At 38.9% G+C, this 14,507-nt stretch overlaps 1 protein-coding gene across 9 annotated transcripts in view; it reads right to left on the reverse strand.

Annotated features, from left to right (window-relative positions):
• ARID5B (AT-rich interaction domain 5B) overlaps nt 1-14,507 on the reverse strand; it is a 189,374-nt gene that overhangs the window by 88,537 nt on the left and 86,330 nt on the right. For 6 of the 9 annotated variants that reach the window (XM_045361137.3, XM_005565764.5, XM_074002063.1 and 3 more), the window contains one exon: nt 3,935-4,165. The exons of the other annotated variants lie outside the window; for them this stretch is intronic. In XM_045361137.3, the coding sequence (XP_045217072.2) occupies nt 3,935-4,165 (231 nt within the window). The remainder of the gene's footprint in view (nt 1-3,934; nt 4,166-14,507) is intronic. 9 annotated transcript variants of the gene reach the window in all.

Raw genomic sequence — 14,507 nt, forward strand, 5'->3', positions numbered from 1 at the left:
CCTAAAATAACCTTTTCCAAGTAAGGAGGATAGTTAATTAAAACCAGGATATATTTACTCAATTCTGAATATCTCAATGTAAATAAAAATCAAAATGACGCTACTGTAATGTTGGATTAAATGATGAAATTTCATCTATTCTATTTTTCTTTAATAGTTTCTAATCAAACTTTTCATTAAATAGCTTCATAAAATTCCACAGAGAATTTATTTACAGGGACTCATTACAGATTTAAAAGCCTTACTTTTATTGTTCAATTAAACTTGTTATTCAGTGGACAACATTAAAACAGCAGCGGAGATTGGTGGGGGGGGCAGGGGTGTATGGGCAGTTGGGCAAGGTCATCCCACAATGCAAAGTCTATTTTCAGAGATGAATCCAGGGAATGCAGGTAAGCTCTAAGGCACACAGAGAAAACTCAGACTCATTCCTATCCAAGATGAAAAGCCAGCCCCAGCTCCAAAGTCACAGCCTGGGTTCTTGCCAGGCTTGGTCATTGAGTCACATGTGTGTCCCACAGGTAGAGAGGACATCAGGCCATTTATGAAACGCACCCAAAGGATAGTGACTAGAGGCAGAACAAACCTAAGACAGACCAACAGTTGATCCAGGGTGAAGGCAGCCTTTACCCAAAATTGAAGGTCAGAACATGAGTTTTAAACAATCTACACATTTCCAATAGTTTTTTAAATTAGAAATGAGTCGTTATTAACCCGCTCCCTATCTTTTAAAACCAGATCAAACCCTGCCTTTTTCACGAGGCTTTCCCTGACCCCTCACCAAGACTGCCATCTCTATCCACCTCCCAGCCCACTGCTAAATTCCTACCACACTTGCTTTCTGCAACACTCATCAAATACTTAATCATTGACTTTCTTGTAACATTAGTTAACCTTTCAGGTGTGTTAATCCTGTCTTCCCCAATTAGATTTTAAATTCTCAAAACTAGCAAGAACCAAGTTTTATTTATCTTTCGAACACCTCCTCCCACCCCCCACTCCATAATCGCATTTAATAAAAGAAAGCAAAAAGTATATTAGTTAATAAAATAAACATTATTCAATCAAGGAAAGCAAACAGTGTCCTTTTGAGAAGGACCTTGGAGGTATTTTATGGCAATTTATGAATTTCATGTGTCAAAGGTGTAGCTGCTAAATGCTATAAACTCTTTGCCATCAGCTCTACCATTCATCCACCTGGTGATATGGCCAATAAAATTTGATTTTTACAGCCTAGGCATACTGTTACCTAAATTACATTTGACCAATTACTGAAGTCACCAAACGTGTGGTACAGAATATATACTGTGTAGAAAATTCATCTGTGGGCCCCCTGGCACTCTCGGTAATCTGACAGAAGTGTTTCAGTCATCTGGCAGTGTTTAATGTTAGGAACATTTGTTTAATGCTAGTCACTAATTAAATTTATGTTCTTCCACCAACTGTTAGTTGGTTGGAGAAACTCAATGCCACATTTTAACAAACACTTTAACCCATGTCAATTTCAAATGCAACCAGTTGGAGATTTAAAAGGGTGCTCTTTGGAAATTTAGGTTGTGACTGAAAGTGGGACGGTGGGGAGGGATGTTAGTGAAGCTGCTCAAATCTGCTCAAAATAAGCTTGTTGGTCCACTTACTAACATGAAAGACTTTAAGAAGTACAAACTATTTGAAGTACAAACAACTAAAAAAGGTCTAATACTCTAATTATTAAACTAGCCATCTAGAAGGTCTCTAAAGGTACCTTTATTCCAAAAGAAAGCTTCCACTTTAAGAGGCTGGAGAAGAAAAACAGCATTAAAATTAGCTATACCAGAAGAAAGTTCAGGAAAACATTCAAAAGTCAGACGCTTGTGTTTGTGGGAACATTTAAAACTAATTTAGTAACTCTCAACCATTGTGATCACTGTTAAATTGGAACTTCTTTCTATTACCAATTCTAGATGCAACAGCTTTGAAACTCAATGACTAATAATTCTTAAATTAGCCAAAAAGGTTAAAACATTTTTTTCCTCATATTACATTGTGAAACTCTAATTTTGAACACTCTTAAATGAGGGAACACATGCTTTCGGTTTTATTCTGTGTCAGGAATTTAGAGACCTCTTGAGCGGCAAGTAGGAAGCAACATTTGGGAGCCGGGCACGTGGAAGAAAAACTCAAACACAGGTATTGAACAGGGAAGATATGTAAATGCTGATCTGAAAAGAGAGGGCATTGTAAAAAATGTATTGCCTACATGTATCTACTTGAAGTCAAAGGATATTTGAATACTAAAAATATAACAATAAATCAATTTCTTTGAAGATGAAAAAAATAAATACTAATAGTTTTGCCCTCTTACAGAATGACAGTCATTTGATAAGCCAGAGTTGTGAAAGATACCCAAAAAAAACAATTTAGAGGGAAAAAAATGTCATGGCTCTTAAAATCTAATGGACTTAGATCATTTGGTTCCCCTTCCTCTCTCTCTTCCTTTCCTTCTTGATCATCATATGCCATCTCCTCATCCTCGCCTCAACTCTGTTCACATATCTACTTGCAAAATTTCTCCAGCAGCAGCACCAGGGCTGTTGAAATCATGAAAAATCAAATTTAAGAGGCCACAGTGGACTCCTGAAACCATACCAAGATCTGCAAAAGATAAGCAGAGTAACCTGAATCTGGATAATCTGCCAACTAGGGATTCTCGGAAAAACGTCAGCCGACAAAATCAAGGAATGTTTCAGTTCAAAGGGACCCTATGCTCTCTCCAGGCTAAGGGTCTCAACCTCTTCTTCACCCAGGTAGCCATGAGGGATTCAGCAGGGCTCAGCCATCCCAGCAGTCACTCTGTGGTAGTGATTCCAGAGAAGGGGTAGGGTGAGAGCTGTAGTGTTCACGCCTCTAAGTATAGAAATTCCCAGGAACACAAGCAGTTTGATAAGGCTACCCCAGGGTATTCTGACATCCCTGCCCAGCCTGCTGAAAACCACTGATATGATCCAATCTCTTCAACAAACAGATGAGAAAGTGATAATGTAAGAGAACGACTATCTTGGCTTGCATCTCGCCATCTACTGCATCACATAAGGCTTCCCCAACTGGTGATGTGATATCTTCTTCTCCTCCCGCTCTGTCTACATGTAGAGACACGTGACCGGTTAGCTAGGCAGAGATGTGGATTAAGATATGTGTGCATGTATCCATCTTTGGTGGGCACAATGTGCGTGCACACGTATGTGTGTGTGTGTGTGTGTGTGTGTGTATGAGTATATGAAAATATTCAGGACATGGAGATCTATTACCAATCATCCATCTATCTATCTATCTTTATCTATCTATCTATCTATCTATCTATCTATCTATCTATCTATCCATCCATCCATCCATCCACCCACCCATCCATCTATCTATCTATCTATCTATCTATCTATCTATCTATCTATCTATCTATCTACCTACCATCTCTCTATGTGTCTATCTACTGTACAGGACTGAAGTGGTTACCTATTTATCCACCATACAGTACTGAAGTTGTTTTCTTTGTATCTATTTATCTATCCACTGTTTACCATTGGTGCATTTTATAATGCCTTATAACAATGAAAAGAGAGTGACTGGTTAAATAAAAAAGCACGTGAATAGACAAAGCCTTTTGAGAAAGGACTAACATGAAAGCTTCCTGTCCTAAAGTCCAATTTCAAGGTCGACCAAGCAACTTCAGACTACACTGAACAACAAATTCTAAATAATCATCTCTTACTCATGGTAAACAGAGGCTGTGAAGGAGGCAATGACACCTTATGCCGCAATAATGTGGGGGATGGGAGGGATGGGGCAGCACATGGGGCTTGTGAAAGTGAGCCCCGTTCCCCATCACCGCTCTTCAGAAGAACTGAAAACAACTAGGCACACACGCACAAGTATCAGGTAGGAAAAAAAAAAGACTCACCAAACTCATCGCATATACTCTCGTTTTCTATGAGAGTCGGGTGGTCAAAGGTGTCCCGACAGTACAGGATCTGAGGGTTCCTGCTGACCACTGCAATGCCCCCCAGGGCCAATGCAAACTGGTCCGTTAGAATGGAAGATGGCTTATCCTGGATGCGTTTCAGCATCGAGCGGTACCGGCAGTACTGGGGGTAGCTGAGAACTATCACGTTCGTTTCTTCCTCGTCCTCCCCTAGACAAACGAGAAAACACTTCCATTACCCTCTTCCCTCTGACAAAGAACTTTCATGGCCATGGTATAATTTCAATAATCACTTCTGGTTTGGGACTAAAAAGACTCTCATCCTTGTTACAGTCTGGGGGATGCCAGCATCCTCCCGGCCCCACCTCACCCATCCAGCCCCACAGAATATGCTTCAGGCTACCTGCACAGTGGACCTTCTTATAGAGAAAAGAAAAGAGTAGGCTGGCCCTCTAGACACAGTAAGCAATATCTGTGTCATCAGCAAGCAGCAAGACCCAAAAACTGTTTTGAAAGAATCTTCATTTTTTGAAACATTAAAGTCGTCATCATCATAGGGAAAGGCAGAACTTTGCTGGGCTTCTTTATATTTATTCCTAGTTTGGAATCGCTCTTATATTGGATTATACAGATGATCCTCAACTGAATGATGGTTCCACGTAAGATTCCATGACTTTATTATCGTACAAAAGCAACATGCATTCAGTAGAAAGCATACTTTGTATTTTGAATTTTCATCTTTTCCTGGGCTGTGGATATGCAGTAGGACACTCTCTTGTAAGGCTCGACAGGGGCAGTGGGCAGCAGCTCCCAGCCAGCCACGAGATCAAGAGGGTGAACACTGGTACTCTACAGTATACTGTGTTGCCAGATGATTTTGCCCAACTGTAGGCTACAGTAAATGTTCCAAGCACGTTTAAGGTAGGCTAGGAAAGCTATGTGTTCAGTAGGTTGGGTGTATTCAATGCCTTTTCGGCTTGATATTTTCAGCTCACAATTGGTTTGTTGGAATGTAACCCCATAGAAAGTCGACAAGCATCTGTATCATCTTTTCAATGCTTGAAGCCTCTCAATAGGTCATCTGGCCCCAAAGATGTCCATGGGTCTAAAAGGCATCACCATCTGCTCTGGGGTCATGAGTGCTGTTTAGCAGCTATTTCCTGTTCTCCTTTTGGGCCTGTGGAAAGCCTGTGTGCCTCACTCTCTTGGAGGCCAATGGCCTTCTGACTTTCCTTGGCCAATGAGATATGACAGAAGTGGGTGATTGCTTTAAGACCCAGTGTGCCACTGACCACAATCTTCCTTCGTCTTTGATGTGACCATCTATGATGTTCCAGATAGTGGCAACTCTGCCAGTATGGGTCTTGGAGTAAAATTAACATGAAGCAGAACCCCTGGTTGATCCAGAAGAGACATATAACATAAGCAGAAAATAAACCTTTGTTGTTCTAAAGCAATGGTGATTTGGGGGTCATTTGTTATTGCAGCATGATCTAGCCCAACTTGATTGATACACCCACCTTCTCCATCCTCCCCACACCCATACCCCTTCTCTTTTAATGTTCCTCAAATCCATCTGGTAACTTGGCACACCTCAGAGAACCATGCTGGGAGGACTCCCTAAGCATCCTTGTGAGAGAGTTCTATCAAAACCACCTTAACTCAGGGGAACATTTCAGCAAATTTAGCGAAGCTTCCTCTTACAATGATCTTAACGCTTATTTATACCTCACTTGATTTTGTGCTAATTTGTAAACACCAGATTCTGCATGGATGAAGCCTTCCTTCATCTTAAGCTTGAGAAATGGCAAACACCGTGCTTTGGTGGCCTCCACCTGTACAACATCAAGCTGAATTTAGGCTCCCTGACCCAGTTTGCCATCACTCTGCAACCACCCCATCAGAGCGGTTGTAAGCAATTCCCAGACATGTCACTTGCTTCTCCAAAGGGAAAACACTCAATATTTCAAGCCCTTACCATGCTGCAGGGAATTGCACTAGACAGTTGTTAAGGATACCGACGTTATCATGGCCATCTGGTAACCAGTGGGAGACGAATGAGCAAGGACGAAACATAATGATGGAACATAACCAGTACCCACGGAAGGTGTGCATGTGACCTTTTCAGATAGGAGGCCAATACCCAGATGTATTTCTAATTATGCTCACTTAGTTCCTCAGGCTGGCGGCTTTTCCACGGATGGAGATGTTTAGCTGCTTACAAGATGACATCTTTTAACAGTGTACACGTCTTCAACTCCTGCCTGGTCTGTGGATAGCTGCTTTGTCAGCTGGCACACTTAATTAGGAGGAAATATGTTTACCTTAAAGGCAAGTCCCCAAATGCAAACTAGTTTTGAGATGCTGATATGTCCCAAGACATGCCCATCTGAGATTTTCACAGCAGACCAAGACGCTAAGTTCAAACTTTGGGTTCAAAACTGTGTTTTTATACAGCTAAAGCACAAAAAGTTTTAGCAAAAATATTCAAATGCTGTCAGTTCTCCAGAGTTTTTAAGCGCTATTTCAAGAAGCAGCCCCCAACGTGTCAATTGTATTATTACACTCGATTTGTATTCTACTCGATTTGTCTAAGACATTGTTAATGAGAGACAGGCATATAACCATGAACTGCCAGGGCTACCCCTCATAGCAAGCTCGTAGCACTTAATACCCTCTCCTATATGTAGTAAATACTGTGCCTGAAAATACCTGTTGATTCCAAAATTCTATCTTGGTTGTGCAACTAGCTTTCTACGATGGAGGTAAAGGTGCATCAATTTCTCCAAGTGTTCTTGAAATAAAATGGAGAAAAATGTGTGTGCTCTCAGGTTGAAGGAAAATAAATAAACAGTTTCAGAGTAAGTTTTACGGAAGATGCCACCTGGACTCTTGGGACCACTTTACTTCCTTCATATCCTTTCATTCTCATTTTGTTTTTTTCTCTAACCATTCTTCATGATGATGCCATCTCTAACTGCTTCCCAATTCTCTGTTCTGGATGGAGTTGGCTCCCTGGCAATCTTCTGTGCCTAGAAATGACCTATTTTTTTTTCTCTCCACCTCATCCTAGCTCAAAACATTTAGGTCACACAGTACCCAAAACACTAGCCAAGTCATGAATCCTTCTCTTTCTGTTGGAAGAAATTTCAGCAGCAAGTTCCCCCTACTCTCAACTCCTACAACTGTCTGTGCGTTCTGGAGACAGTGTTGCTAATAGTGGTCCTGGGAATGTCTGCATCAGAAACAGATACTGTGCGGTCGAGAACCAGTGGTTCAGCATCTCCAAGGCTGGGGTCTAGGAATTTACCTTTTCAGCAAGCATCCCAAGTAGCTCGTGCACACTAAACTTTGAAACCAGTAACTCTGAGTTTACTTTTTTGCAAAGACTTAAAGTAAGGTAGTTAGTTTGGGTTTTGTGAGAGAGAGATAAATATATCTCACAAATACATATATATTTAAATTTTATATATAAATTTTATATATAAAAATATATATTTATATAAAAATAGATGTATAAATATATATACAAATATATATATTAAATATATATATATTTAAAGTTGTCAGAGTTTTAAAAAATTCTTATTTCTCTCCTAACCCCCCAGTACATAGAACAAAGAACCAAATTCTCTTCTCGCTGCCACTTTTTCAGGATTGTTATAGATATCACAGAAGACAGCACATTTTAAAATCCCTCTTAACTAAAAATATGAGAAACGGAGAGACTGTTTTCCCGTTTAGAAAGCAAGTATTAATGCTATCTCCAGTGCTGATAATAAAACACTAAAATTTACAAAGGTTTTTTATACAGCATTTTCACATCTCTTTTGTTCCTCGCAACAACCCTATTAGTGCCATTACTACTTGTTAATATTCCCCAATTTGAGACTATAACCACCCAATCCTTTTTCTTTCTTTCTTTCTTTTCCTTTCTTTTCTCTTCTCTTTCTCTCTCTCTTCTTTTTTTTTGAGATGGGCCTCTCTCTGTTCCTCAGACTGGACTCAAATTCCTGGGCCCAACCAATCCTCCTACCTCTGCCTCCCGAGTAGCTGGGATTTATAACCCAATCTTTGAACTCCAAGTTTGATGGACTTTTCATTAGGATAAAATGTCTCAAATAATAATAGTAATAATAATAACAGAGATTTAACTGGTTTACACTATTAGGGATGAGGATGGTGGCCTCTGATCAAGTCAAATCTAAGACTTCTGTTTGGTGGAAGACTGTAGAATTCAGCCAGTTGGAAGCCAAAATTCTGTTAGCTTGTTATTTATTATTTTGGAACACTGCAATTCCCACTGTAATGATTTAACATTATTGATATATCATTCATATACCTTAACTTTCTACTTTCTATGCATGTGACAGGAAATAGTCCCAACTCTATGTGTTGCCAGCCTAGAACCCCTACCTTTCATCAACCTCCTTCCACACACGAAGAGGCTACAGGCATAGCTGGGGCTTGGTCTAATGTGGCAATGCTTGGTGGGGCCAAAACAAAAAATGATAACTTTGTTGCTTACGAACAGAACCGCCCATTTGGATCAGAATTTTGGCATTGTTTGGACAGAGGAAGATTTCCAACCTTGCACTTAGACGTCCCCAGAGGAGTTGCCTTTAATATTTACCAAACTGGAGAAAGCCCATGAGACCTTGAGGACTCCTAGGAAAGTTTACAAAGCATTCTAAGTGAAAAGTAAAAGGGAAAAATACAGAGTCAAAGTGGGATCCGGAAAAGCCAAGGTTGAAGCTAGGTTGAAGTTTCACTGAGTAAAAACATCCCACGTCCAGGTCTCTTCTTTGTAGTTTATTTTATTGGAGAAAACATTTTTTTTTCCCCCTCAAAACAAAATATGGTCAACATTACATGAAAGGTGTGTATAACAGGGTATAAAATTTTGAGTTTGGGGAGAGCTTTCCAGATCTAAAATTCTATGATCCTAAAACTGCCTCCTAAGCCTTTGCATTAAATTAACTTCCTTCTGATACAGCTATAAAAATATTAAAGTGTTCAATGGCTGGCATATTTTATTTTGCCCTAGTACACCAGGAAACAAATAAAGCCAAGCAGTCCTTTCAAGAATTATTTAAATTCCTCAGATACTTTTTTCTTGCTCACGCAGTTCATATACACATAAGTAAACACTCCTGTGCAAAGTTACCCATGAAACAAGGGCTGCCAATAAATGCTGTGTAAGATATTTTCCCCCTTCCAATTCATAATAGGGAAAGCAGATAAATCTAAGAATGAATAAATTGCACATTTGTTTTGTAAAAGACAAACAAAGTGTTCCTGGAACAAAGATTTTCTTTCAACCACACCCACAGAGAAAAAGAAATCAAAGTACTACCCTAGTAGTATTCTTCTAACACACTCTAGTTGGACGTAGCTGGTTGGGTTATATATACATTACTTGATTTCAGTCAACAGCAAATGATCTGTAATAAATTGCTAGTACCCAAGACTGAAATTTTAAACCATAATTATGATATTCTATTAAAATGTCATCCCATTCCTCAGTTTCTCCCATACCAAAAAAAAAAAAAAAAAGTGAGTGCCTATTTTAAAATGAAACATTCACAGGGAATAAGAGACCCAACATTACTAAACCTCATTTCAACTTCAATAAAAAGAACTTTGCCTATTAAAAGTTAATACCTAAAGTACACTGCTTGTAATGCTCAACCAAAATGACTCTAATCCTGTGCTTATATCATAATTACACGTTTTGTTAACCTCTCTCAATGTCAATTTTTTACTTATTTATATATTTCAAAGTCCGAAACAGAATTCCACAGAGAAACTGTAATTATAACTTGAGACTCCACCCAAGCTTTTCAAACAGTAACTGTATACCATTGCTTTAATCCTCAGAGTTGGGCTGGGGGTGGGGAAGGGGTCGGGTAGAAAGGGTAAGAGCAGGCCTTCATTCTGAATAGCACGTTGCTCAAGTTGTCTTTGTACAAAGAGAGATGCATGAAATAGCAAACACAATGAATTAATGGAGCATTGACTTTCAAATATCCATAATGCTATTTTTTGAAAATAGATAATGGCGGCCAAATGCACAGAGTCTGAAAACATAAATTCCAGAGGAGAAATTTGCTTTTATCTCTTACACAACAATTTAGAAATGTAACTTTCTTTTTCATTCTTGGGGTGAGGGGAGGCTTGTTTCGGAAACATCACACTAATATGCTTACTGAAAACCACTATAATCTACTTCTAACATCAGTAAGTTTTCTTTAAAAAAAAATCTTTAAAAAAAACCTTCGCCCCAGGATTTTATAGAGCCTAGTGGAAAAAATATGCATGTTCCTTCCTGCACCTAATTACCTCAACTGAAAAATCTGCCAAGTATTTTGCCCTTTAGTTCTCTTAATCGTATTAGGGCAAATGCATTTGGATGCCAATAGAAACAAACATTTAAAGATTTTCACTTAAAAGATTCCAAATATGTATGAAGGCTAAGTTTGAGACACAATGTCCCTTGTGCTTCAAAGACAGCATACAATTTTCTTTCTCCTTTTTTTTTAAAGCAAATAAGAATGTGCTCATGTTTTAAAACTTGATGTCTAGTTTTGAAACAATTTAAGCAAAATAATGTCAATATGTGAGGTTCTCACAATGATTTATGCTTCCTCCTGTTACTTTATTACATTAGACATTCTTTTCTCAAAGCTTTACACTTTTCACTGTGCTCCTAGCAACCAACCAACAGCGAAGCACCAACTTTATATACCTGGCCGTATTCCAATTCTTACTGCTATTGACAATTACATTGAAGTTTCCATTTAATTGCTGCTCTGTTGTGACACTGAATATTTGTCATAATTAGGCATTTCCTATTTTCTGTCCATGCATTTTTTATTATTACTGAAAATGAAATTTTTATTCCAGAAAACCTAAGCATGAAAATTCTACAGATAAGAGTAGCTACAGCTGTTACTATCATTACCAACATTGTAACATGAAGAAAAAAAAAAAAAAGAATATAATTTCTCGGAAGGTAATTTTCCTTTCAGTCTAAGTGCTCTTATTCATCTTGCAGTTACTCAATGATTTCCTGTTCTAATTACAGGACATTATACAGAAAGACATTTGTAAAAGGAAAATGCAGCAGAGCATATGACTAAATAGCTTGAATTGGTTGAAAGTGTTTAAAATTCCAAAGTTGTACATCAACTTTATCAATTCGTGGTTACAGCTCTATGTAAATGTGTACTGTGTCCTGCCGTATTTTTCAATCTCTCTTAAGGCAGTAAACTTAGTACCCAAAGTTAGTACACATCAAAGGGGAAAACACATTTGCAGTTAAACTGATGTTGAAGAGACAGAGTCAGGGAAGATCAGTTTTGTGTGTGTGTGTGTGTGTGTGTGTGTGTGTCTGTGTCTCCCCTCCTCATCAAAGCTATTAAATTGGAGACATGCCAAAACAAGGAGTGGAAAATATTAATAATAAAAATAAATTAAATGCCTGATTAAAAGGGAAAGAGAACAAGATTCCATCCGGAATAGAAATGAAAATGCCACAAACTATTTCATAAAAACAAACTGTGACGTAAATTACACATCAGTATTGCACTGTTGTGGTTATTTTGAGAAATGGTTTGTACTGTAAGTCAGCTGGTACTGCCCCACCCTTAATGATTTTGTAATTCTCTACACAGTAAGCAAGTGGGGCAGCCCTGAGATTGCTGAGACAGAAAACAGACCTAGCCATACAGAACTGGCAATAAAAAGATAATGTACTTTTAACATAACAGAACAAGGAGATTGGCTTGACTTTATTAACTAAAAAAAAAAACTACTTTAAATGGTCCCCAGCTTGCCATTTGTTTTGATAAATGGAAACACAGATCTTCCCAGGATAGGCAACAAAAACATCACTGGAGAACTTAAAAAAAAAGTAAATGTGGGAAAAATATATCAGTGCATGGATGTAAACAAAGAATATTTCAAACGCAAAACCAAGGGTTTGAACCAGCTGTTTCCAAAAGCAAACCACTTAAAATAGAGGCATACACAAATATAAAAATATGTATCAAAATGTTACTATCAGTTTTTGCCCTTACTATTGCTTCATCACTCAAGAAAAAAACATCACAAAGCTAAACTATAACCAAACAATGCCATCACTCTGAGTAACAAATGAACTCAGTGGGAAGAAAGCCAGCTCCACCTCCAAGGTTATCCCAAACGGTCACTGAATTCTTAAGCCACCACCAGGAGCCACTTTTTATCTTGAGAATTTTGCAGCTTATTGCCATAGAGTTCATCTCAGCCAAATTTAAATGTCACACTAGACAGGGATAATGCAATAGGTGAGACTTCATGGCCAGATTGACATGTAGGTAAAGTTGTTAGCACATATGAGGTGTTATTCTATGGGACCTGAACTACCTTAACTTCCTTCCCCGTCACATGGGTTAACCCTTTATGCTATAGTCAGCCATTCACGTTTCTTTTTTCTTTCTTTTTTTTTTTTTTTGAGACAGAGTTTCGTTCTTGTTGCCCAGGCTGGAGTGCCAAGCATGATCTCAGCTCACGGCAACCTCCACCTCCTGGGTTCAAGCAATTCTCCTACCTCAGCCTCCCCAGTAGCTGGGATTACAGACACGTGCCACCAAGCCCGGCTAATTTTTTTGTATTTTTAGTAGAGATGGGGTTTCTCCATGGTGTTCAAGCTGGTCTTGAACTCCCAACCTGAGGTGATCTGCCCACCTCAGCCTCCCAAAATGCTGGGATTACAGGCGTGAGCCACCGTGCCTGGCCTCTACAATGGTTTTTTAACCATGATACCAAAAGCACATATGGAAACAACAAAAAATAGATAATTGGACTTCATCAAAATTAAAAGCTTTTGTGCATTAAAGGACACTATCAATAAAGTGAAAAGATAGTCTCGGAGAGTGGGAAAATATTTGCAAAGCATATACCTGATAAGGGATTAATAACTAGAATACATAAAGAACTCCTGCAACTCAGTAACAAAAAGACAAACCCACTTAAAAATGGCAAAGGACGTTGATGATTCTCCAAGGAATATATATAAATGGCATCTTAAAAAATGCTCTTCATTAGGGAAATGAGAAGCAAAACCACAGTGAGACACTACTTCACACCCACTAGGATGACTATTATAAAAATGAAAACAAAAAAATCCCAAGTGTCGGCAAGGATGTGGAGAAATAGGAACCCCTGTGCATTGTTGGTGGGAATGTAAAATGGTGCAGCCATGATGAAAGACTTCCTTAAAAAGTTATATACAGAATCGCCATGTGATAATTCCACTCCTAGGTATATACTCCAAAGAATTAAAAACAAGGACTCAAAAACAGACATTTACATACCAATGTTGATTGTAGAATTATCACAAAATAGACAAAAGGTAGAAACAACCCACCAGTTTCTCAACAGATGAACATATAAAATTTGGGGGGTGTGTGTGTACGTGTATGATAAATATTGTGATTGCACTTATACGAGGCATTTAAAAGTGGACTCGCAAAACAGGGTGATTCATAGAGACAGAAAATAGAATAGAGGTTGCTAGGTGCAGGGGGTTTAGGAGGGTTGGAAGGAATGAAGAGCTATTGCTTAATGCGTACAAAGTTTCTGTTTGGAATGATGAAAAAGTTCTAGAAATAGTGATGACAGTTACACAATATTGTGAATGTACTTAATGCCACTGAATTGTGCACTTAAAAATGGTTAAAATAATAAATTTTATGTTATGTCTATTTTACGCAACAATGAGAAAGAAGGGAACAGCTGGGAAGGGTTATATTTTCTGTGGAGATGCATGCTTGGTTGCTCTGGGGAGGAAAAGTGGTGTCTCTCCAATCCACAACTAGAATATATCCTGTAGGGCACAGAATCAGTGTCCTAATTCCTTGGTATCCCTCCTAGACCTTTGAGAATGCTGACAAATGTAACTGCCTACAAACAGTGCTGCAATAGACATCTGAGCCTTCTTCCAAAGGGTAAGAGCAGTCATGTCATTAGTTCACCGTAGACTCTGACCCAAAGGCACTTTCTAAAAGTCTGAAGGAATCTGGAGAAGGTTATCTGCCCAACATCACTGTAGCCACTGCCTGGCAGGCCTTTTGTAGACAAAGGGTCATGTGGTTAGGCCGTCATCTCATTTTAGTGACTTTAAAAAGCAAAATAATCTCACCACTTGAGGAGTTTGTCCACCATGCTCTAAGTGCTGAGCCACCTCTGCAACTGCACTGACTTCTGGGAGCTAACATCTGTGTCAAGAGCATTTTTATAGGTTGCACTGTTTTCCTTCATCTTACCGCAGGGCTTCTGGGGCAGCTCAACAAGGAAAGAAGGGAAAAGGCCTCTTGCCTCTGTCAGTGACTCATCTTAAATCAGTGGTCTTCAAAATGGTGAATCTCTCCTTTGAGGGTACGAGAAGACTTTTTAAAGGGAACCTACATAGGAATGGGACTGATCTTCAACTTAGTTATTACTCCACTCCGTAATGCATCTGCCCAAGAATGAGCCAGCAATCAGAACAGCCCATCTCCTTCTTCAC

This window comes from Macaca fascicularis, chromosome 9 (genome assembly GCF_037993035.2).
Source record: "Macaca fascicularis isolate 582-1 chromosome 9, T2T-MFA8v1.1".
NCBI classification, from domain to species: Eukaryota; Metazoa; Chordata; class Mammalia; order Primates; family Cercopithecidae; genus Macaca; species Macaca fascicularis.